Here is a 21,738-nt window from a genome sequence, read left to right on the forward strand (position 1 = left end):
AAGTCTAGCCGCCTCATATATAGATGAGAGGTGATGGCCGATTGAATAACAACACACAATCGCAAACTCATCTACTACTTTTTACATCTCTCCTTTGTTCTTGCTTCAATAGCCGCCGCACTCCCTGGCTCGAGGCTCTATGGGCGGTTGGACCAACCTAGGGCAGCCATAGCCACCGCACTCCCTGATGGGGGTTCCTTCTAGGCGTGTGGGGTTTTGGTTCTCAAAAGTTCTCGCAGGCGTGTCTTGCATATCACGCTCCCGATGAGGCCCCTCCGGCGACTTTGTCTTGCGTGTCACGCTTGACATCGGTGGTACACGGTGACGTTTTCGTGTAATACACTTCCGGTGACTTTGCTACAGCTGAAAGATCAAGGATCATCAACTATGTCTAACCTCTCGAAGCCCATAGGAGGTGACGCCGATAACACCATCAAGACCGGTCTTGATGAATTATTGGAGAACATCGCATGCCTATGAAGTGCACAAGAAGCAGTGAGAGGAGGCTTATGAGGCGCTCAATCAAGGAGGAGGATTTGCAGGCTTTTCTTGTAAATTCAAAGGACCGTCAAGGCAACATCATTCCGGTTGGTGACATCAAGTTCCCTCCTCTCGACGACAAACAAGAATCGCTAGAGCAAGTGGCTGTGATTATATTCCTTGTGATGATGTGTAATTCATTCATAGCAAATATGAATTTTTAGAAAATATGCCCGTGTCATCTAGCGGTAATGTTGGTTTATCTGCTAGGATAGAAAACCCTAATCCAATTTTACCTATTTCGTCGGCACCTCGCATGTCACTGAATTTCTATCCTAGCTAAGACAATCAACATGTGGCTACACCTACATGCCCTAGTCCTATTATGAGTGTGCCCAATTCGGCGTTGACCTCGAATCACTTTATCACACCACCCATAAGCACAAGCATGTTTAGTCTTCCGTCAAATTCTTGTTCAGTGCCCACACCACAAATTGCACCCGTAGTTAGTAATCATGTTGCTCCTACGCTATCACCAAAAGCATCTTCATCTACCTCGGACCCAATTTTAGACAAATTAAGGGAGGATTTGCGTAAGATGTTTCAAGAAACTTCCAGAAACGAGCCGAAAGTAAGGACCCGTGTGTACCAAAAGCCTTACCGTGAACACTTCGATACAGTTTTGTACCCTCAAAGTTCTAAAGTTCCTGATTTTGCTAAATTTAACGGTGAGGTTACGAAAACAACTTGGGAACACATCAGTCAATATCTAGCACAATTAGGTGAAGCAGGTTCCATGAGTGAACTGAAAGTGCATCTATTTCCCCTATCTTTAAGTGGCACCACATTTTCATGTTTTGCTGCTTTACCACATGGCTGTATTCTCTTATGGTCGCAACTAGAGCAGAAATTTCATGACCACTTCTATAGCGGCTATAATGAGCTTAAATTGTCACATCTTACATTGTTAGGCAAAAACATGATGAATCAGTCATTGGTATAGGGGATTGATTAATCAATGGATAGCTAGCCAGGCCTGGGTGTGCACCCCGGCGGCCAGGCCGCTAGGGTCACGTGTCTCTAGAAGGATGGGAATTTACGCTAGATGGTCTGCACTGCCTCGCTCGTTTATCGTTGGGCTGGCTGGTGTCCAGCTCCAAAACTTACCAGTGCCCAGCCCAAAAATCCGTACTATATAAGGTACGCACAAATTTTATTCGGTGTCTAGTGACACCGGATGACCTAATATAGGTCCACCCCTGCATACCTTCCCGATAAACACCATGAACTTGGAGGGAAGAAAATGTTAGTTTGGCTTAACATAGTCGAATCTGCTAATAAAGATAATGTGGTTATTGGTGAACCCAGGAAAAGCAAAGAGGGCGACAAGGTCTTGGGAAGAGAGATTGTGCTTGACAAGCAATCCGATGGCAAGGCGATATTGAAGATCACCATCAAGAATCCTACACTCGGGGGGCAACCACTAGTGCAAGAGAATACACACGATAAATCTATGAAGCCCAAGAGTTCATAAGTTGGCAAGTAGAGAACGAATGAAGCCAAGTGCTAGCGAATCAAGCCAACTTTTGATATGTTGCTGTCCAAATATGCCAATCAAGCGGCTGGTTCTAGCTCTAACTGACCATCGCATTTTAAGCGTTCAAGATCACCTCCGAAGGAAAAAAATTAGCCTCACACAAGGCCATACGGGTCATGGGTATCGGTACCATGGATGGGGCCAACCCCCTATGTGCAATATTACATGGGAGGCTTCAATGGAGGATGGGGGCAGCCCCCAATGGCTCCTTATGCTTTTCATCCAGGGTGGGCAGCAGCTAGGAGGCATGCTCGTGAGAGGCTTTCTTATCCTACACGAGGCCGTTTAAGCCATGGTGCTAATCGGCGAACACAAGCTTCTCCAAGCAAGGTCAACAAGCAAGTGTGGCGTGTGCTAAATCGCCAAATGCTGAATTTTCATAATCTGACAAGCAAAAGGAGATCAAAGAGTGATTGCTATTGGGTAATCTGGCTAATTCTAACGGTAATATAGTTGTCGTTCAGCAGGGTCCCATGGCTATTGATCATGAAGCTAGCACAAGCAAGGCCAAACATTGGGATCCCAAATATACCCAACCTAAATGGTGTCCTCCCGGCTTAATTAAGACTATGAAAAGGATATTACAGTGAATAAGGAACCATGAGAAGGGGGAGCATGAAGGGAGAAGCAAAGGGACGGATCATTCGGTAAAATTTGGCCCATGGCATCAGCAGAACAAGTGTTGAGGCCTAAAAAAATAGAGAACACAACAACTTCCATATTAATTGCAGTAGCACCTACACCATCAACGGAGGAGGATGTGACCCCTATTACATCATCCACGCCACCTATTACTCCCACTTCACTCGAAGAGACTTAAAAGCCAATATACACATTGGGAAATGAAGATGAGATGGTGGATTATGAATCTATGCCGTTTCAGCAGGATATGGATATTAATATTTCCCTGCCGAATTTCGTGCTATAATGAAGAAGGTGAGGTGGCCCAGCTGAATTTTGGTCCTAAGAATGCCATCTTTGAGAAGCCAAAAGAACTGGTGAAACACTTGAAGCTACTCATATAAGTGGATCGCCGGTTGCTAGGATGCTTGTTGATGGTGCTTTGGTTAATTTTATGCCTTATTCGGTCTTCAAGAATTGGGATTGCATGATGATGCATTGATGAAGACCAATGCGGTGCTTAATTGTTTTGAGGGCAAAGAAATGACAGGGGCCAAAGATGTAATGTGCATGGAACTCACCATTGGAAGCAAAACTTTGAACACTACATTCTTTGTCGCCGAGGTGCAAAGTAACTACAATGTTATATTAGGCCGCGATCAGGTCACCAATCAATGCGTGCCATGTACCATGCATCAATTCTTAATACAATGGGTCGATGATAAAGCAGAAGTCATTCGCGTGGATAATTCGGCTTGTGTTTCTTTGGCGGATGCATCGGTGGATTGGAATCATCCTGATGCTACGTGCTTAATGGGGCGCAACCTCTCGGAGTTTGGCTTCCTTAGTGCTATGAGGAACGGGTCTGTGCCCATCTCTTTAAAGACAATTGGTGGTAATCAGCTCCAGGGTATGATGTAAGCAAAATTTAGAAACCTAAACAGGCAATGGTCGATATATAATTATCGCCTAAGCATAAACATGACTGATATAGACTTACCACCCTAAGCACGTAATGGCCGATGGGGTGTTGACATCGTCCTTAGAACAAACACACTGCAAATTATTTTTTGGCACGCTAGCATTGCCAAGAAACAGGGAGGCATGTGTTGCCACCAGATTTTGGCAGCCAAAACAGTACACTGTTGCTCTGTTGTGACGCCCCCGACTCAATCGTGCACTAATCATAGACGCAAATGTGCACGATCAAGATCAGAGACTCACTGGAAGATATCACAACACAGCTCTAAACACAAATTCAAACATAAAGCTTTATATTACAAGCCAGGGCCACGAAGGCTTGAATACATAAGTCAGCGGAAGCAACAACATCTGAGTACAGACATAATTAAACAAGTTTTCCTTAAGAAGGTTAGCAAAACAACGACATCTAAATCGAAATGGCTCCTAACTACTCTTGGTCATCGATGGTCTCCACGTAGTAGTAGGCTCCGTCGGAGTAGTAGTAGTCATCGATGGGATCAGCTGGCTCCTGGGCTCCATCATCTGATCGCAGCAATCGGGTAAAAGGGAAAAAGGTAGCAAAGCAACCGTGAGTACTCATCTAAAGTATTCACAATACTTACATCAGATCTATGCTAAGTATGCATCAGTTTCAATGGGAAGGGGATGTATCTGTGGACTATACTGCAGAATTGCCAGAATAGAGGGGAAGGCCTAGCCTATCGAAGACTAGCATCTTACAGCGTCTTGCAACATTATAAGAGTGTAGATTAGTATATCATATAGTAACAAGTATGTAATATTAACTCCCTGAGATCCTTCCTCGACTACCCCGCGAGAAAGCAATCCCGGGGCCATTATATCCATTTGGTGATTCAAGTTTCCAGTTCTAGTTGTAGTAGATCGGGATACAGTTCTGAGCGTCCGTTACCGTGGACATGGCTATTCGAATAGATATACTTCCCTGCAAGGGTGCACCAACTTACCCAACACACTCGATTAACTCCGTCCGGACACACTTTTCCTGGTCATGCCCGGCCTCGGCTGATCGACACGCTGTAGTCCTACCTAGGCTCAACAGAGAGGTCAGCACGCCGGTCTACATCCTAAGTGTGAAGGGGTCATGGGCCAATCGTCCTAAGCACTCCCGTGCGTTGCGTATGCGGCCTGGAGCAAACCCACTTTATACAAGCGCAGGCGGTTACCGTCCAACCGGGCGCGCGGCACTCAACTGCTGGCGCTCGAAGAGCTTTCGGGAGAAATGTACGACGCCGAGTGCCCATACTTATTCCCACATGGTGGTTAGTGCGAAAAGGTCAGAGGCCTACTCAAATCACGTATCCAAACCTGTTAGTGTATTGAGAGCTTGCGAAAATGATCAGTGATCCTGTCGCCTCGTCTCGCGGACTTACGACATCGGCCAAGCCCATCCCTCTCCTGCGGCGGTCTCTGCCTGCCCGGTTGTGCCGCGTCGTTATCTCGCGGGTACCCTCACGGTCATCCCGACTTGTCAAGGGACTGTCAGGAAATCAGGTCCACCTCTATCGGGGTGGTACCACCTGTCCCTTCAGTCCTGCAGTAACAGTTAACGGGGTAACGGTTAAAGTAGTACGGGTCCATACCATCAAGGTGAACTCAGAGGAATCACCCTCGGAACGTTCACACCCGAGGTAAAATGTTAAGGTGAATTTGGAGGAATCACCCTCGATGGGTTCACGCTTGAGGAGATGCACGACAGAGACATCATCGGGAGTGGTGAGCGAGGAATCACCGTCGGTTAACCACACTCGATGTGCTACACTACAGAGATATCATCGTAAGTGGGATACGAGGCATCACCCTCGGCACTCGATAGTATCTCTGCAGAGTCGTACAACTAAGGGGGGGGGGTGTTTGGTGGAGTGTCGGTCTCTGCACCTCGATCACATTGGTCGAGTCATCCGGAAGCAAAGCATGGCAACACGGGCAAGGGTGCGGGGCCACTGATGGATCACTAACCAACCTATACTAAGCATATAGGATAACAGGTAAAGTAACAAGAGGAGGTTACAAAAGCAGGCTATGCATCAGAATAGGAACTATCGAACAACAGTAGCAAAATCTAATGCAAGCATGAGAGAGGAAGAATGGGCGATATAGGAATGATCAAGGGAGTTTTGCTTGCCTGAAAGCTCTGCCGAGATGGGAGGGTCGTCGTCAACGTAGCGTACTCGGGGGCAGCGACAGTCTTAGGGTCTACCGGAAAAGAAGTAACACGGAATAAATAAATAAGGGAGCAAACAAATGCATTACGGAATGTATGTCAGGGCAATATGTGTTGGTGATGTGCTCTAATGCTTTACTACGCATTTTAAAAGAAGGGGGAAATATTCGGTGATATTTTCCCTGCTCCAGGTATTATCCAGTATATTGACCTAGGCATGGATTGTCGATATTCACCATGTTAGATGGGTGTGACAGGTAAGTGGATGGCATATTCAGATTCGCTATATTTTTCTGATCATTTTTCTTATATATATTATTTTCATGGGAGTTACGGATTATTTTCTATGAATTTTCAAAGTTCAAAAGATTTTCTGAATTCTTTGGTTTTATTTTAATTTGATTTAATCCGAATTGACCAAGTCAATGTGACTGTTCAAAAGGAGAGGTGACGACCCACATGTCATAGGCTATAGCTAACAAATAAATAAATAAACTAGCTTAATTAAATGGGGGTCCACATGTCATATGACCAGTAGCTAACCTAACTAGTGATTAAGCCTAAACTACTTGAACAGGGCCGCCTCACATCCAGTGGCTCAGGCTGTGTTGCCATGGCCAGCGCGCATGGGCGTAGAGCCACGGCAGCCATGGCCATTAGCAGCAGCATCAAGCAACAACGTAGTAGCAGGAGTAAGCAGCAGTACTAGTAAGCAGCAGTAGAGGAGCAGCGACGCAAGAGCAGCAGCAGCGCAGGAAGCAAGAGCAGCACCGCAGCAAGAACTAGCAGCGGAGCATCAGTGAGCAGCAAGCGGAGCAGCAGCAGTAGTAAGCGGCAGCATAGAGCAGCAGCAGTAGCGAGCAGCAAGAGAAGCAGCAGAGCAGCGAGCTGCAGGCAGAGAGCAGTGCAGCCGCGGGAACAGCAAGCAGCAGCGCACGAGGGCAGCAGCGGTTGCGGGCGGCACGGGCGCTGGCGTGTGCACGGGCAGGAGCGAGCGAGCGCGGGATGGGCACGCAGGGGCTCGTGACAAGCGCGGCCAGAGGGACGGCAACGGAGCTCCGGCCATGGCGACCACGGACGAGCACGGGAGCGGTGGCAAACGACACAGATCGAAGGGGAAAAGCGACGGAATCGGCAGAGGGTCTCACCCCGGTGCTCGATGGGCGAGGTTGGGAAGTCGGGGGTGGCCCGGAGCAGTGGCAACCGGCGACAGACGTCGGCGACCGTGGGTGAAGATGAGGACGATGGCGAGGCTGCGGGGCGTTCCGGCATGGGTTCTTTGGTGTAGACGAAGGAGAGGATTGCGGGGAGGCTCCTGGACATGCTATCAGGCGACGGGGAGACCGGTGGCCGCGGCTACGACAATGGCCGTGGCGCGCGCGAGCTTGGGCGAGCTTCAGGTCGAGAGCAAGGCGCGAGGGGGAAGAACGAGGGGATTAGGGTTTGTCTACAGCGTCGGGAGTGGCCTTATCCTCCCCAGGGAGTCGCTAAATGCTCGACACGGCGGCAGCCGAGGCCATGGCGGACGTGGATGCATGCCACGCAGAAGGGTCTGCCTCCTCCTTTGTACAGAGGAAGAAGACCTTGGGTGGGCTAGGCTTCGGTGCACTGTGGCACTTAGGCCTAGTGACACAGTAGTTTGCTCCTTTTTCCTTTTATTCTTTTGTTTTTCTGTTTTTCTTCCTAGCTACTGTTTTGTACTTTTCTTTTGCACTAATTGAGTTGTGTTGCATATGAATCTTGTCCCATAAATACTTTCTAATTATAGGGGCGTTACATCTGCAGCAGCAGGATCTGAAGATGGCCGGACCGTTCGACCAAATTCAGGCCTGACTGTCGTTCTGTACCCAGACAGTGGCCGGACTGTCCGACGAAATTGAGGCCGGACTGGCCCAGACAATGGCCGGACAGTCCCGGCAATGTCCGGCCAAAATATCATGCCTTTTCAGATTTAGCAGTTAAAAAGAGTCAAAACGCCATCAATATGATCTCGAATCAAAAAACGCTCAACATGCAAGTTGTTCATGTCATCGAAACGGATAAATTTACTTTTGGGGTCATCTCCATCCAAGGTCATATGCGAGTTCTGGAGCTGGAAAATCATGATGCTGTTCGCAGACCTAGAGATGGCCGGACAGTCGGGCTAAATTTGGGGTGGACACCCATGTGTGATTCCGAGTTAGGTCAAATTTTGGCTCGAACTTGAGCCGTTTTGTGTGTGGGAAATCTAGCCGTGTCATATATAGATGAGAGGTGATAGCCGGTTGGATAACAACACATTGCAAACTCATCTACTACTGTTTACCCTACTTTTTAAATCTCATCACATTCTTGCTTACTCGTTCTTTGTGTTGGAGGGCAACGATCCTCGAGGCTCTAGGGCCGGTTGGACTGACCTAGGGCAGCCCATAGCCGCCACACTCCAAGATAGGGTCCCTCCCTGGCGTTTGGGGTTTCAGACTCAAAAGTTCTCACCGGCGTGTCTTGCGTATCGCGCTCCCGGTGTGGCCCCTCCGACGATGTTGTCTTGCGTGTCGTGCTTGGATAACAACACATTGCAAACTCATCTACTACTGTTTACTCTACTTTTTAAATATCTATCATGTTCTTGCTTATGACATGAATATGCAACTTGTATTACTAGAAGGCCAAAGCCAGCATATATACACATACATTAGGATGCCAAAAGGCTACAAGAGAATGCCAAGAGACTAGAATACAAAAGGCCAAAAGACATCAGTAATATAACTCTAACACCCCCCCTCAAACTCATGGTGGATCCACAACACTGAGTTTGGAGAGGTGAAATCCATGTTGCGCTCTAGTCTGAGCCTTCATGAAGAAGTCCGCTAGCTGTAACTCAGAAGGCACATACCGAAGAGCAACAACATGATCCTGCACAGCAGCGCGCACAACATGATCTTAATCTTATAGACCCACTTACAAGTGATGGGACGAATACGGGGAGGAAGAGAAACCAGATCCCATGTGCCGTTGCGCTCAAGTGCAGCAATCTCCTCCGCCATCGCAAACTGCCATTCAGGATGAACAACAGCATCACGATAAGAGGTGGGCTCAAGTACAACTGAAAGGCCATATTGGCTAGGAGAATAGCGGTCAGGAGGAGGGCAAGGTCGAGCGCGAAGACCATAAGTCGGCTGGGACGAGGAAGATGGCGCATCAGAAGTAGATGGCATGTCAGTAGATTCATCCATAACACGTCGACGACGGGTATAATGAAAAGGAAAAGTGGGATGAGAAGGAACCACCGAGGTGATGGAGATGGCGAAGACATCGGTGACGAAGGTGGAGTGTCATGCAATAAGAGAGGAGAAGAAACGATAGGAGAAGACGGTGTCGGATCTGCAATAGTGGGACGAGGAGGAATATGAGGCATAGGGGAGGTGTATCAGGAAACGTGAGAAAAGAGATATCCTCCACTGAAAAGGTCGAAGAGGATGGTCGTGGGTAGAATGGACGAGACTCATCAAAAGTTACATCCCTAGAAATACGCATCCGTCGACCCACAGGATCCCAACACCGATAACCCTTATGCTCATCACTATAGCCCAGAAAAACACACTCGACAGACTGCGCGGTTAGTTTGGTCCGTTCTCGGGGGGCAAGGAGAACATAACAAACACAACCAAACAATCGAAGAGTAGAATAATCAGGAGAATGATCAAAAAGACGCTCTAGAGGAATACCTCCTTGTAGAGAAGATGAGGGTTGAATGTTTATGAGATATGTGGCAGTGGAGATAGCCTCAGCCTAGAAATGGGGCGGAAGAGAGGCAGCAATCATCATCGCACGAGCTGTCTCAAGAAGGTGACGATGCTTGCGCTCAGCCACGCCATTTTGAGCGTGAGCACCGGGACAAGAGAACTGTGCAAGAGTACCTTGCTCAGCAAGAAAACCACGCAACATTTTGGAGATATACTCGCCAGCAGAATCAGCACGAAACACACGAATAGGTGTAGAGAACTGAGTGTGGACCATGGCGGCAAAACGCTTATAAATAGAGAGAACCTCACTACGAGAAGACATGAAGTAAAGCCAAGTGTAGCGAGAGAAATCATCTATAAAAATAATATAGTATCGATGGCCCCCTTTTGAAGCGAAGGGAGCCGGTCCCCACACATCGGAATGAACTAAATCAAAAGGGCGTTGAGACACTGACTCACTAGTAGGATAAGGTAACTGAACTTGTTTACCAAGCCTACAACCCTGACACTGCAAAGAGACATCTCCTGAGATAGGCCCCAGAAGACCACGACGAACTAAAGACGATAGCCGAGAGCCACAAAGGTGACCAAGTCGATGATGCCACTGCTGGAAGGAGCTGGTAGCTGAAGCGGCAAAGGCAGATGTACTGGCTAGTGTGGTGGCAGCGGAAGGAACATGAAGCCAGTCTAACTCCCAAAGCCCCTGGGAGTCAAGGCGGCGAGGGCCAGCCCCAACCACGGCCTTCGTGTGACGATCCTGGACAGTGCAAGAATCAACGTCAAGAATGACGCGACAACCAGAATCAGTAAGCTGACTTGCAGAAAATAAGTTCATGGTAAGGCGAGGAACATGAGAAACATCTGGGACTTGAAATGAAGAAGTGGAAAGAATGCCTCGACTAGCAACAGGAAGAGGAGTACCATCAGCAGTAAGAACATTAATAGGGAAATCGAGAGATCTAAGAGAGGACAATACAGAGGAATCGGAAGACATATGAAATGAAGCTCCAGAATCCAGAACCCATGGGCATGTACCTGACTGTGTAGATGGTGGTCGCTCAACACTAGAAGCACCAGTCATAGAGCCTGCAGTACCTGTCGAAGTACCTGAAGCAGCAAGCAGACGCTTAAGCTTCATAATATCTTGCTCGGTCAAGGAGACAGTAGACAACGTCGAGGAAGAAGCACGAGTCCCAATAAAGGAATTGCGCTCCCTATTACGCATATCATGCTTCTTTTTGAAGCAATCAGACTCGGGGTGACCATCCCTGTTGCAGTAGCCACAATGAGTACGAGGACGAGAGCGGCCCTCACGAGTGTGGCCCTCACTACCAGGAGTGGGTAGTAGCGGCAGAGCACTGGAGCGATAGGATACTGGTGGAGTAGTAGCTTGAGTCGCAAGCACTGAAGGAACCTGAAGCAGACCGGCACCACGTAGGCGAGTCTCCTCAGCACGAAGCTCAGAAAGCACCTCAGAAATAGGAACACGACCACGAGCAAACAACTGAGCACGTCGAGGCTCAAACTCGCCACGGAGTCGCGATAAGAACTCATAGACGCGCTGAAACTCCAAGTCTGACCTCAGTCTGGCAACATGGGCAAGTGCCACAAATAGCAGTGCGAAGAGAGTCAAGCTGGCGCTAGATAGCAGAACTCTGAGTGTAGAACTCATCAATAGTGGAGTCTCCCTGTTGAAGAGCATGCTCCTGACGGACCACAAACAAGTAGAGAGCATCACCAGAGGGCTGATAACGCTGGCGAAAATGAGTCCACATCTCAAAGACAGTACTGAGACCCATAAACTCGGAAGCAAACTGAGGAAGAACACTGGAAGTGAGGACAGCCGCAGCGCGAGCATCATCATCACACCACTGAGTGTAAGCAGTCAAATCATCACGATAAACGAAAAGAGCATCCGAATAATCCAAGACCTGTTGGTCATAAGCAGCAGCCGCATCATCAGCAGCAACCCTGGCTGCAGCCCTATCATCATCAAAAGCATCTACAGCAAGAGCTGGTGGCGTCGGCGATGGAGTAGGAGCCACAGGAGGGACTGGGCGCGGAGGACAGGGGACCTCACCGGCAAGAACGCCCCAGAGACGAAGGCCACGCATGTGAATGCGCATGAAGGCAACAAACTCGGCATAATTAGCCCCATCAAATATCACTGGGCAGCGAGGGATGGCGACATAGCCTGATGATGATGAAGACACGCTGCTCCTTTTCTATATCTTTTTTTTAATGCAAAGGCCACCCGAAGAGCCCACTTCAGTTAACTGTATATGCAGACGGGGAGATAACAAACAAATAGCAGCACAGGAGCACGGGAACCACCGGACCAACCAGCCAGAGAGCAATCAAAGAGGTCACGGCCTGGAGAAGGCAGCCGGAGTGACGGGTAGCTCGATCCGGGATGGCGGTCGAAACAGAAGCAAGTGCAGCGGCCGGCGTCCCGATCTGGAGTGAGTGCAGCAGCGGACGTCCCGTTCAGGAGCTGGCGGCGGATGAGACCCAGGCAACCCTGCGTCCCCGCGTTGCGGGCATCCTGCGTCAGGAGCCGGCGGCGGCGGCGGATGTCCCCGCGACCCCGCGTCAGGAGCCGGCGGCGGCGGATGTGCCCCCGCGACCCCGTGTCACAGCTCAGCGGCTTGCGTCCCGCGTCAGGAGCCGGAGGCGGAGGTGCCCCCGCGACCCCGCGTTGCAGCACGGGTGGATCGGACAGACTCGATCCAGAGGAATCTACCAAGTGGGTGGTGCAGCGCGATGCAGATATCTTCAGGCAGAGAAGTTGACCAGGCAGATGACTCGAACCATATGCTTGGAAATATATGTGCGTAGGAAAAACCAAGCGGCAGATGGATTGGAAAGCGGCAGGCAGCAGCCGGAGTAGAGAAGGAGACCACGGCAGCGGGTCAAGCACGAGTTGCGCGTGCTAAAAAAAGACCTAGGCTCTAATACCATGACATGAATATGCAACTTGTATTACTAGAAGGCCAAAGCCAGCATATATACACATACATTAGGATGCCAAAAGGCTACAAGAGAATGCCAAGAGACTAGAATACAAAAGGCCAAAAGACATCAGTAATATAACTCTAACAGCTTACTCGTTCTTTGTGTTGGAGGGCAACGATCCTCGAGGCTCTAGGGGCGGTTGGACTGACCTAGGGCAGCCCATAGCCGCCACACTCCCAGATAGGGTCCCTCCCTGGCGTTTGGGGTTTCAGACTCAAAAGTTCTCACCGGCGTGTCTTGCGTATCGCGCTCCCGGTGTGGTCCCTCCGACGATGTTGTCTTGCGTATCGTGCTCGAGGCCAGGGGTACACGGTGACATGTTTGTGTGCTAACAGCCTTGTAATTCTGCACAAGCAAGTGAGCAATGTCTTGCGAAATTGAATACTGATTATGTTTTGGCTTGTTTTATCATCCTGTCCAATAGTGTTCAGTACGTCATCTCAAGAAGACTAGTACCTTCCATGTTTTGTTTTGCCACTCTAGCTAACCAAATCATTGCTCCTAATATGCTGCATGAAAAGATCCTTTTGCACCAGAAATTATGCCGTATATGACAAATTGATAGTTACTTGCGAGTTACCTAGATTCTTAATAGTTGGTTCAGGTTTGATCATCGGAGTTACTAAAAACATATCAAGAGAGTTGTACTTTTTTTCTTCAAAAAGGAGGCTATCCCCCGGCCTCTGGATCAGAACGATGCATGCGGCCAATTTATTAATAAGCAAATAGTTCAACACAGTCTCCAAGCCTCAAAAAGTAAAAACACTAACATAGAGCTAAAAACAGGAAATCGGGACAACCACAACCGGCGGCATAAAAAAGATAGGAAACTAAACACCTGTCCTATTACATGACCGCCATCCAAACCGGTTGAAGATATCCCGCGCTACCGTCTCCCAGCGGATAGACCCAGTAACCATACGCTCCCTACGCTCCCTGGCATCCATGGGAATGAGTAGCGACCACATACGGAGCAGCGTAGTGGCCCGGAAGATAACCTGCAAGAAATGAATATTTGTTGTTCTGTTAAAAACCAAATCGTTCCTGCAGTTCCATATAGCCCATAATAAAGCACATATGCCTACACGGATGTGTCTCGTTGTTTCTATCTCAACTCCATTTAGCCACGTCCCAAATAACGCGTGGATGCTAGTAGGAGGAGCAATGTTAAACGCTATATGGACAGACCACCATAAAATTTTGGCCATTGGGCACTCAAGAAAGAGGTATTTGACATCATGATCATAGAAGCTACACCTTCGAAATCCTGACCAGTTACGTTTTGCCAAATTGTCCTTAGTGAGAATGACTTGTTTGTGGACAAACCACATGAACACTTTAATTCTTAAGGGCACTTTGACTTTCCAAATATGCACCGATCGAGGGATAGAGGCCGAGTTGATAATATCCAAATACATGGAGTTTACCGAAAACACTCCATTCCTGGTTAGTTTCCAACTGATCTGGCTGTTGAGAAAGGTGGACATCCATCAATCTTCTAACTAGATGAAGCCAAGCTTCCCAAAGGTTTCCCACTAACGCCCTTCTGAATTGAATATTTAGAGGATTGGACTGTAATATTGTTGGAACATAAGCATCTCTATGATGAACAATATTATAGAGACAAGGGTATTGGATAGCCAGAGGCGTCTCCCCTAGCCACGTATCCTCCTAGAATCTCGTGGAAGTACCATTGCCAACGATAAATTTTGTCCTGTGGAAGAAGGCTGATTTCACTCTCATCAGTCCTTTCCAAAAAGGCGAATTGGTTGGTCTGACCGTCACCTGTGATAAGGTCTTAGAATGCAGGTACTTATTACGCAGAATCTGGGCCCATGTGGCATTGGTCTCTACAGATAACTTGTACAGCCACTTGCTGAGTAAGCACCTGTTCTTCACCTCTAAATTTTCGATGCCAATACCACCTTGGTCCTTCTGCCTACAGATAATATCCCATTTAGCAAGTCTGTATTTCCGTTTTAACTCGTCGCTCTGCCAGGAAAAACGCGATCGATAGAAGTACAATCTTTTCCGTACCCCTACTGGTACCTCAAAGAAGGACAGGAGAAACATTGGCTTACTCGTGAGCACTGAATTAGTGAGAATTAGTCGGCCTCCATATGACATAAGTTTGCCCTTCCAGCAACTTAGTTTCTTTTCAAATCGATCTTCAATGCACTTCCATTCTTTGTTAGAGAGCTTGCAATGGTGAATCGGTATGCCCGGATATGTGAAAGGCAGCGAGCCCAACCCACATCCAAACAGTTGTTTGTAAGCTTCTTGTTCGTCTTTAGCTCTTCCAAAGCAGAACAATTCACTTTTATGGAAGTTAATCTTTAACCCCGACAACTGCTCGAATAAGCATAACACAAGCTTCATATTTCTTGCTTTCGCCAAATCATGCTCCATGAAGATGATAGTATCATCCGCGTACTGTAGAATGGACGCTCCACCATCCACTAGATGTGGGACGAGACCACCTACTTGGCCATTTTCTTTAGCTCTTCCTATCAAAATTGTAACATGTCTACCACTATGTTGAACAAGATAGGTGACATCGGGTCTCCCTGTCTTAGACCCTTGTGTGTCCGGAAATAATGACCTATATCATCATTCACTTTTATTTCAACATTGCCTTTTTGCGTAAAAGAGTCTACCTGCTTTCTCCAGGATTGATCGAATCCTTTCAATCGCAAGGCCTGCTGAAGAAATGGCCACTTAACCTTATCGTACGCTTTCTCAAAATTCACCTTAAAAACCACCCCATCTAGTTTTTTTGTGTGGATCTCATGGAGCATTTCATGAAGGACCACAACCCCTTCAAGGATGTTTCTGTCCGCCTGAAAGCAGTTTGAGATGGTTGCACCACATTGTGTGCAATCTGCGTCAGCCTGTTAGTCCCCACCTTGTACTTGAGATGCTGATGTTGATTCCTCCGTTTTGCTGGTGTCAGAAATATCCACCAACATTAATCTTTCTATGGTCAATGTCTAGTCTTTTGACAGTAACGAGTTGACCACAATTCTGGAGCCATGTCTCTGATTTAACGCTTGACAATCAAAATCATGGTCTCTTTTATTTTGCCAGGTGAAACCTCGAAGGATAGCGACATCGATTTGGAGGTAACATGCTCATTCCTGTGACATCCATTTGGACCCTTAGAAAAATTATATGCATTTGAAAGGTTTGTAAGTACGGTGGGGAATATAAATAATCCATTGCAGGAAATAATAATATCTAGAACCTCACATATAGTGATATTTCCATTTAAAAAAATTTGGATCTTATACAACAGTAAAACTTTCATGGTCCGATACTTATCTGCAGCGAAGTCATGAACCGATGCACATCTGAAAAGTATCCACTTACAGCTTGTTTTGAACATGAAACTCATCGGCCAGCTACAAGGTTTTTGAGTCGATGAGTAGACGAGTCGCTCGGGGGGAGCGACTCTAGACTAGTCGTGACTAGTCTAGACTCATGGTCGATGATTCGACATGCGACGAGTCGACGTGAGTTAAGCAGTAGAAAGTAGGTACAATAAAGCCAACCTTGTTCTTGAGTGGTTCCAATTCAGCCCTCAACTCTTCATCATGCACAACCACCCTTGTTCATGCACAACCAGGGGAGGAGCAGACCACCACCAGCAGCAGCAACAACAACCAGGGGAGGAGAGGAGGAGCAGACCACCAGCAGCAGAAACCAGGGGATGAGGGGAGGAGCAGACCAGCAGCAGCAACCAGGGGAGGAGGGGAGGAGCAGACCAGCAGCAGCAACCAGGGGAGGAGCAGCAAGCCAGCAACCACGGCGGCCGCCGCCAAGAAGAGGGTTGGGCCGGGGGGAGGGGAACAGGTTCGATCTAGGTTTCCAGGGGGATGGTTCGATGCAGTAAAAAACATGACAGGTGGGACCCAAAAAAGTCGAGTCGTTCGACCCAGAGAACACGACTAGTCATGACTAGTTTTTTTGAAACGTTAGTCGTGACTAGTCGAGACTAGTTGCTCGAGTAGCTCGACTCATCCCGTGAGTCGAGTCGCCAGGCTGAGTCGACCCTGCCAGTGCGACTCATAGACTAGTCGACGACTAGTCGAGCGACTCGAAAACAGAGGCCAGCTATTGAAACTAGAATTATGGAAATAGAGGTACAGTTAATGTTAGTATAGTCGTGGTGAATCATCAAGGAAGTATTCTGCCTCCGTTCTGTTGATGTAATTAATGAACTCTTTGCAATATTCTTCCCCCCTTCCGTGACGTAGCGCGTATAGATTTTCTGAAAAGTTAAACTTTGACCAAGTTTATAGAGAAAACTATTTATATCTACAATATCAAATATATAAAGTATGAAACTACATCTTATGATGAATCTAAAGATATATGGTTGGCATTCTAGGTGTAAATGTTTTTCTCCTACTTCTGTTTGTGAAGTTTGACTTTTCAAAAATTCTATATGCATTACATTATGGAATGGAGGGAGTAGATAATGTGCACTTTAGCTCTTGTGTAAATCTGTTGTGGCAAGTTATCTGCAAGTCCTTGTTTATCTCAAAACTGCAATATGTCTACGAGCAAGCAGAAGTACGATACCTGCAAATTCGTCTGATCACACTATGTCTGATCACTATGCTGATGCTGACATGTTGCTAGATCCTGTTGGTTTTGTGACAATGCGCTGATACAATTTTCTGACATTTTAGGAGGGATAACTGGAATGTGCTCAAGGCGCCCCCCTGCATGGATGTGTGCAAAATAACCAGAACATAATGGTACCAAACCTGCTAGACACTGTTGGTTTTTGTGACAATGCGCTGATACAATTTTCTGACATTTTAGCAGGGATAACTGGAATGTGCTTCAAGGCTCCCTCCCTAGCACGTATGTGTGCGAAATGACCAGAACATAATGCTACCATTGAAATCGCCCCAAAGTGCCTTGCCTACTGTGCAACTTGTTAGTAGTTCTGGGGTCCTCGCTTGGTGTTTTCCTAGGCTTTCCACAGTATGGATTGGTAACCATGTGCCCAGCTTTGCTCATGTTTTGAGAGCTTGGAGCAGTGACCATCCACCTTTGATGCTTTTGTTTCTAGTTTTCCTCCATGCGTATTAAGCGTTGCTGTATACTGGGAGCTATATGTAACTAGTAGTATCTCTGCTATCAATGACGAAAAACTGCCTTTTTTTTACTTGAAATGTTTCAGCCAACTTTTAGATGAGTTTGAAATCTTGTGGAAAGTGTATGTTTGGTTAGCGCATCTACAACCGAACTCTCAAACCCTCCTACACGTCCAGGCGGACAACTTGGTCATCGCCTGGACTGGAAAATGCCACCCAATAGGACCCTCCAAAGCCAATCTAAATGTCCGGGCTGTTACGGACCTCTCAAACCTAGTTCATATGTGGGGTAGATATGGAGATGCATGGACGAGTCCACCACGTTGGATCCGAGAGGCTAGACGCATCCCAAATTGTCCCCAACCTAGGGTTCATACTTTCGCTAGTGATAGTTAGATTATATGGCAATCCCTCAATGTGCGAGAAAGAATCACTCCCAAATTCTTATCTAGTGAAGAATATAAGACGAAATTGTTTGTAGGGTACGAAACCACATCAAAGTTATTTTTTTTCGATCGATCTATCGAGCTATCAGCTCCTTATAAGTGTCACAAACAGCCTAAGAGTTTGTACTAAAATAACATCATATGATACACATCAACCAACTCTAATGTCACCTAGATACTTTAATGTCACCACGAGTATCTGTGAGTTGATTATACGATATGCATCAAACAACTTCAGATTCATAATACTCAATCCAACACAAAGAATGCTCAAGATTTCTACCGGAGAAACAAAGATGAAAACATGCATCAACCCTTATGCATAGATTACCCCAACGTCACTTTAGAAATCCACGGGTTGAGTGCCAAGACATACATCAAGTGCTCTCAAATCCATAAAAGTATTCAATCCGATAAAATTGTTTACGAAAAAGCTTGCATTTACCTCTTGAGTTAGAATATAAAGCATATTAGGCAATTAAAGAACTCAACTATGATCTCAAACTTGCCGATGAAAAGAGGTTATTTGATATTAGCTCATTAGATGAATGGAGAACCCAAACTTATGAAAATGCCAAATTATTTAAAAAAAAAGTTAAAAGGTGGCATGACAAAAGAATCCAAAAGGGTGAATTCAAGTTGGAGAATATATTCTTTTGTTTAAATCTCATTTCAGACTCTTTGGAGGAAAACTTTTCTCCAAATGGGAAGGAAGTTATGCTATCGAAGAAGTTTATCGTTTTGGAGCTATCAAAATAAATAATGCCGTGGGGACTAACCCGAAGGTTGTCAATGGGCAAAGAATAAAACATTATATCTCAGGTACGCCCATTAATGTTGAAAGTAATATTATCTAAACTTTGACACCGGAAGAACACATGAAAAAACCTTCCAGAACACTCCAGAATCGTGAAAAAGAGGAGGTACGTGATACGGTAAGTAAACAGACTCCGAAAAATCTGTAAAAATATTTTTTGTTAGTTTTGGAATATTATAAAAATTAGTAAAATAAGAAACAACCAGGAAGGCAACCCTGATGGGCACAAGACATTAGGACGCGCCTAGCTTGCCAGCCGTGCCTAGGTGGGTTGTGCCCACCTCGGGTACCTTTCGGACTCTATTTTTCTCCTGTTTTCTTGTTTCCAAAAATAAAAAATCTTTACATACCCTTGAACATATTGATCATAGTATGTCGGAGAAATCTTATGTTCCTCTTTCTTGCTATTTTCCGAGGGATCTAGATCGCCATGGCCGCTTCGAGCTCCTCTAAGGACAGGTTCTTTGAGAACGTCATCAACCCGTATTTGCGAGAGATGATGCAGCACCCTCAAGCCATCGAGATGCGTGAGGGGGTGCTCCACATCCGCGACGTCTAGGGTCCCAAGGGGACGGGGACCGTGGATGCCAGACTCGAAGCTATGGAGCAAGAAGTCTTCAAGTGCAAGGAGATCGTGGAACGTGGACTCGGTACCAATCACCTCATGATCCAGGACTATACCCGTGATCTTAAGGTGGATGACAAATCCATGAAGGGCATCATCTTCACCTTCAACGAGCAAATCATCTTTCTGGAAAGCAAAATCTACGATCTCCAAAACCAAGTCTTTGAATACGAGGCAAGGTTTAAAGGTATGAGTTTGGCTGCCAATTCTAGGACTCGCGAGACTCACTCCACCTCTTATGATGGTCAGCCCTTGTCATGGAAACCGAAAGATAAGATCGCTACTACCTCATCACCACCAAAGGAGACTTCTGCCCTCCTGTGCGGTCGTGTTGTATGTAATCTGAGGGTTGACCAGTCGTCGGCTTCTGCCCTCACGTAGGTAGTACGGAGGTGTTCGGGATGGAATCTAAACAATCTTGATCCAATTATATGGTCCTTGAAGGAGTTGTTTAGTGCAGCGAACAAGGCAATCAGACTGTACGGCTTAAACACCCTCACTTAGCTATATGAGTTTTATAATAAAGCGTGGGCGCAGCCCCTGGTTCGAACCAGAGTGCTGTCAGCATTTGATCGGGAAGTGCCGATCTTTCGCATAATGCGGAAAAAATCTCCAACGATTTGTAACCATCGAACAGCTGACCGGTTCTTGCCGTATCATGACAATCAGTTTTCGGCTTTCTTTACTTAGGCGCTCATCTGGTCAAGGCCAGGGCACAATCGTAGTAGTTCTCCCTTTACTACCCTAGCCGATTTAGCGGAACGTAGGGTAGCAAGCATAGGAGCCGGGCAACCCAACTATTGACCAAAAACATGATTCAGAGCCAACGTATATAATGCTAAGTTCGGGGTGCCGAACCTATCTTTAAGGATTGTTCGGACTTTGTTGCCGTATCGTGGGGTGATGGGGAGCCCCTGGCAAATATGAAACGTTCCAGAGTGTACGGTTGCTAGGAAATAAGTAATTTAAAGGAAAACAGAGGGAGAACAGAGATAGGATCTTGGGCCCTTAAACTTGGATCATGAACTGTTTCCATTATAGTTGGGGTAATTCGTCCAAGCACATTGGTACAAAATAATGCAATAAGCAACCGGCTATTTGACATGCCGCGACCAAAGGCGAGTTGCGTGTGGGTCCTGAAAACGGATAGAGTAATCGTTTAGTTAGCCTCTAGGGCTTCCCATGTACGCCTATGCTCCGTGTCAATTTGGTGTGTTTATCCTTTGACAGTATCATTAATCAGGCCGTCGAAGGAGGCCCGCATAAGAGAAACCTGAAAAAAGGGAAAAGGATATAGTAAAGTTATATGTGTGTCTGGGATCGGTCTAACCGAACTGGAGATCCTGGGCTGGCTTGTGCCTCCGTCGATGTCCATGAAATTTTGAGTGCGTAATTATGTATGCGTGGTACGAATGCCACTACTTCATCTGGACTGGGACGGAGGTCGAATTGCTAATCGAGCTCTTGACGAGCCGCGCTGTCCTGTTGCAGTGTAGTCCGGAAACCTCTTAATGATGTCCAGGGGCTCGCCAGTCGTACTATGGTGCTGCTTGAGAAGGCCGCTCTGTACCTCTATTGCTAGGGCGGCGGTGTGCTCCTCTGTTCGGAGGGAGCGTTCAGTATTGCCATTGACTGTTATGGCGCCGCGTGGATCGGACATCTTGAGCTTGAGATAAGCATAGTGTGGTACTGCGTTGAATCTAGCAAACGCGGTTCATCCGAGCAGTGCGTGGTAGCCGCTACGGAAGGGGACGATATCAAAGATTAACTCTTCGCTTCGGAAGTTGTCCGAAGAACCGAAGACCACCTCCAGCGTGATTGAGCCCGTACAGCGGGCCGCTACGCCTGGTATGACTCCTTTAAAGGTAGTCTTTGTTGGTTTGATTTGTGAGGGGTTAATGTCCATCTTCCGCATTATGTCCTGATAAAGCATGTTGAGGCTGCTACCACCGCCCATCAGGACACGTGTTAGGTGAAACCCGTCAATAATTGGGTCGAGGACTAGTGTGGCTGAACTGCCATGGCGGATACTAGTTGGGTGATCTCGACGATCGAAGGTGATCGGGAATGACGACCACAAATTGAATTTTGGGGCAACTGGCTCTACCGCATAGACGTCCCTAAGTGCCCGCTTGCGC

The 21,738-nt window shown here is 47.1% G+C and overlaps 1 protein-coding gene and 1 pseudogene across 7 annotated transcripts in view; one reads left to right on the forward strand and one right to left on the reverse strand.

Moving 5' to 3' along the window:
• Window positions 1-17,781, forward strand: part of LOC125532201 (putative 14-3-3-like protein GF14-H) — a 40,676-nt gene extending 22,895 nt beyond the window's left edge. For 5 of the 7 annotated variants that reach the window (XM_087518114.1, XM_087518111.1, XM_087518113.1 and 2 more), the window contains 3 exons: window positions 15,692-15,726; window positions 17,299-17,367; window positions 17,435-17,781. In XM_087518114.1, coding sequence (XP_087374240.1) covers window positions 15,692-15,726; window positions 17,299-17,307 — 44 coding nt within the window. In that variant the 3' untranslated portion in view covers window positions 17,308-17,367; window positions 17,435-17,781. The remainder of the gene's footprint in view (window positions 1-15,691; window positions 15,727-17,298; window positions 17,368-17,434) is intronic. The other 2 variants (XM_087518112.1, XM_087518116.1) reach the window with 1 other exon arrangement.
• On the reverse strand, window positions 8,634-11,796 carry LOC147975323 (uncharacterized; annotated as a pseudogene).
• Window positions 17,782-21,738: the final 3,957 nt, after the last annotated feature.

The sequence above is a fragment of the Triticum urartu genome, chromosome 4A (assembly GCF_056163025.1).
Source record: "Triticum urartu cultivar PI428250 chromosome 4A, HENAU_Tu73, whole genome shotgun sequence".
Lineage (NCBI taxonomy): Eukaryota > Viridiplantae > Streptophyta > Magnoliopsida > Poales > Poaceae > Triticum > Triticum urartu.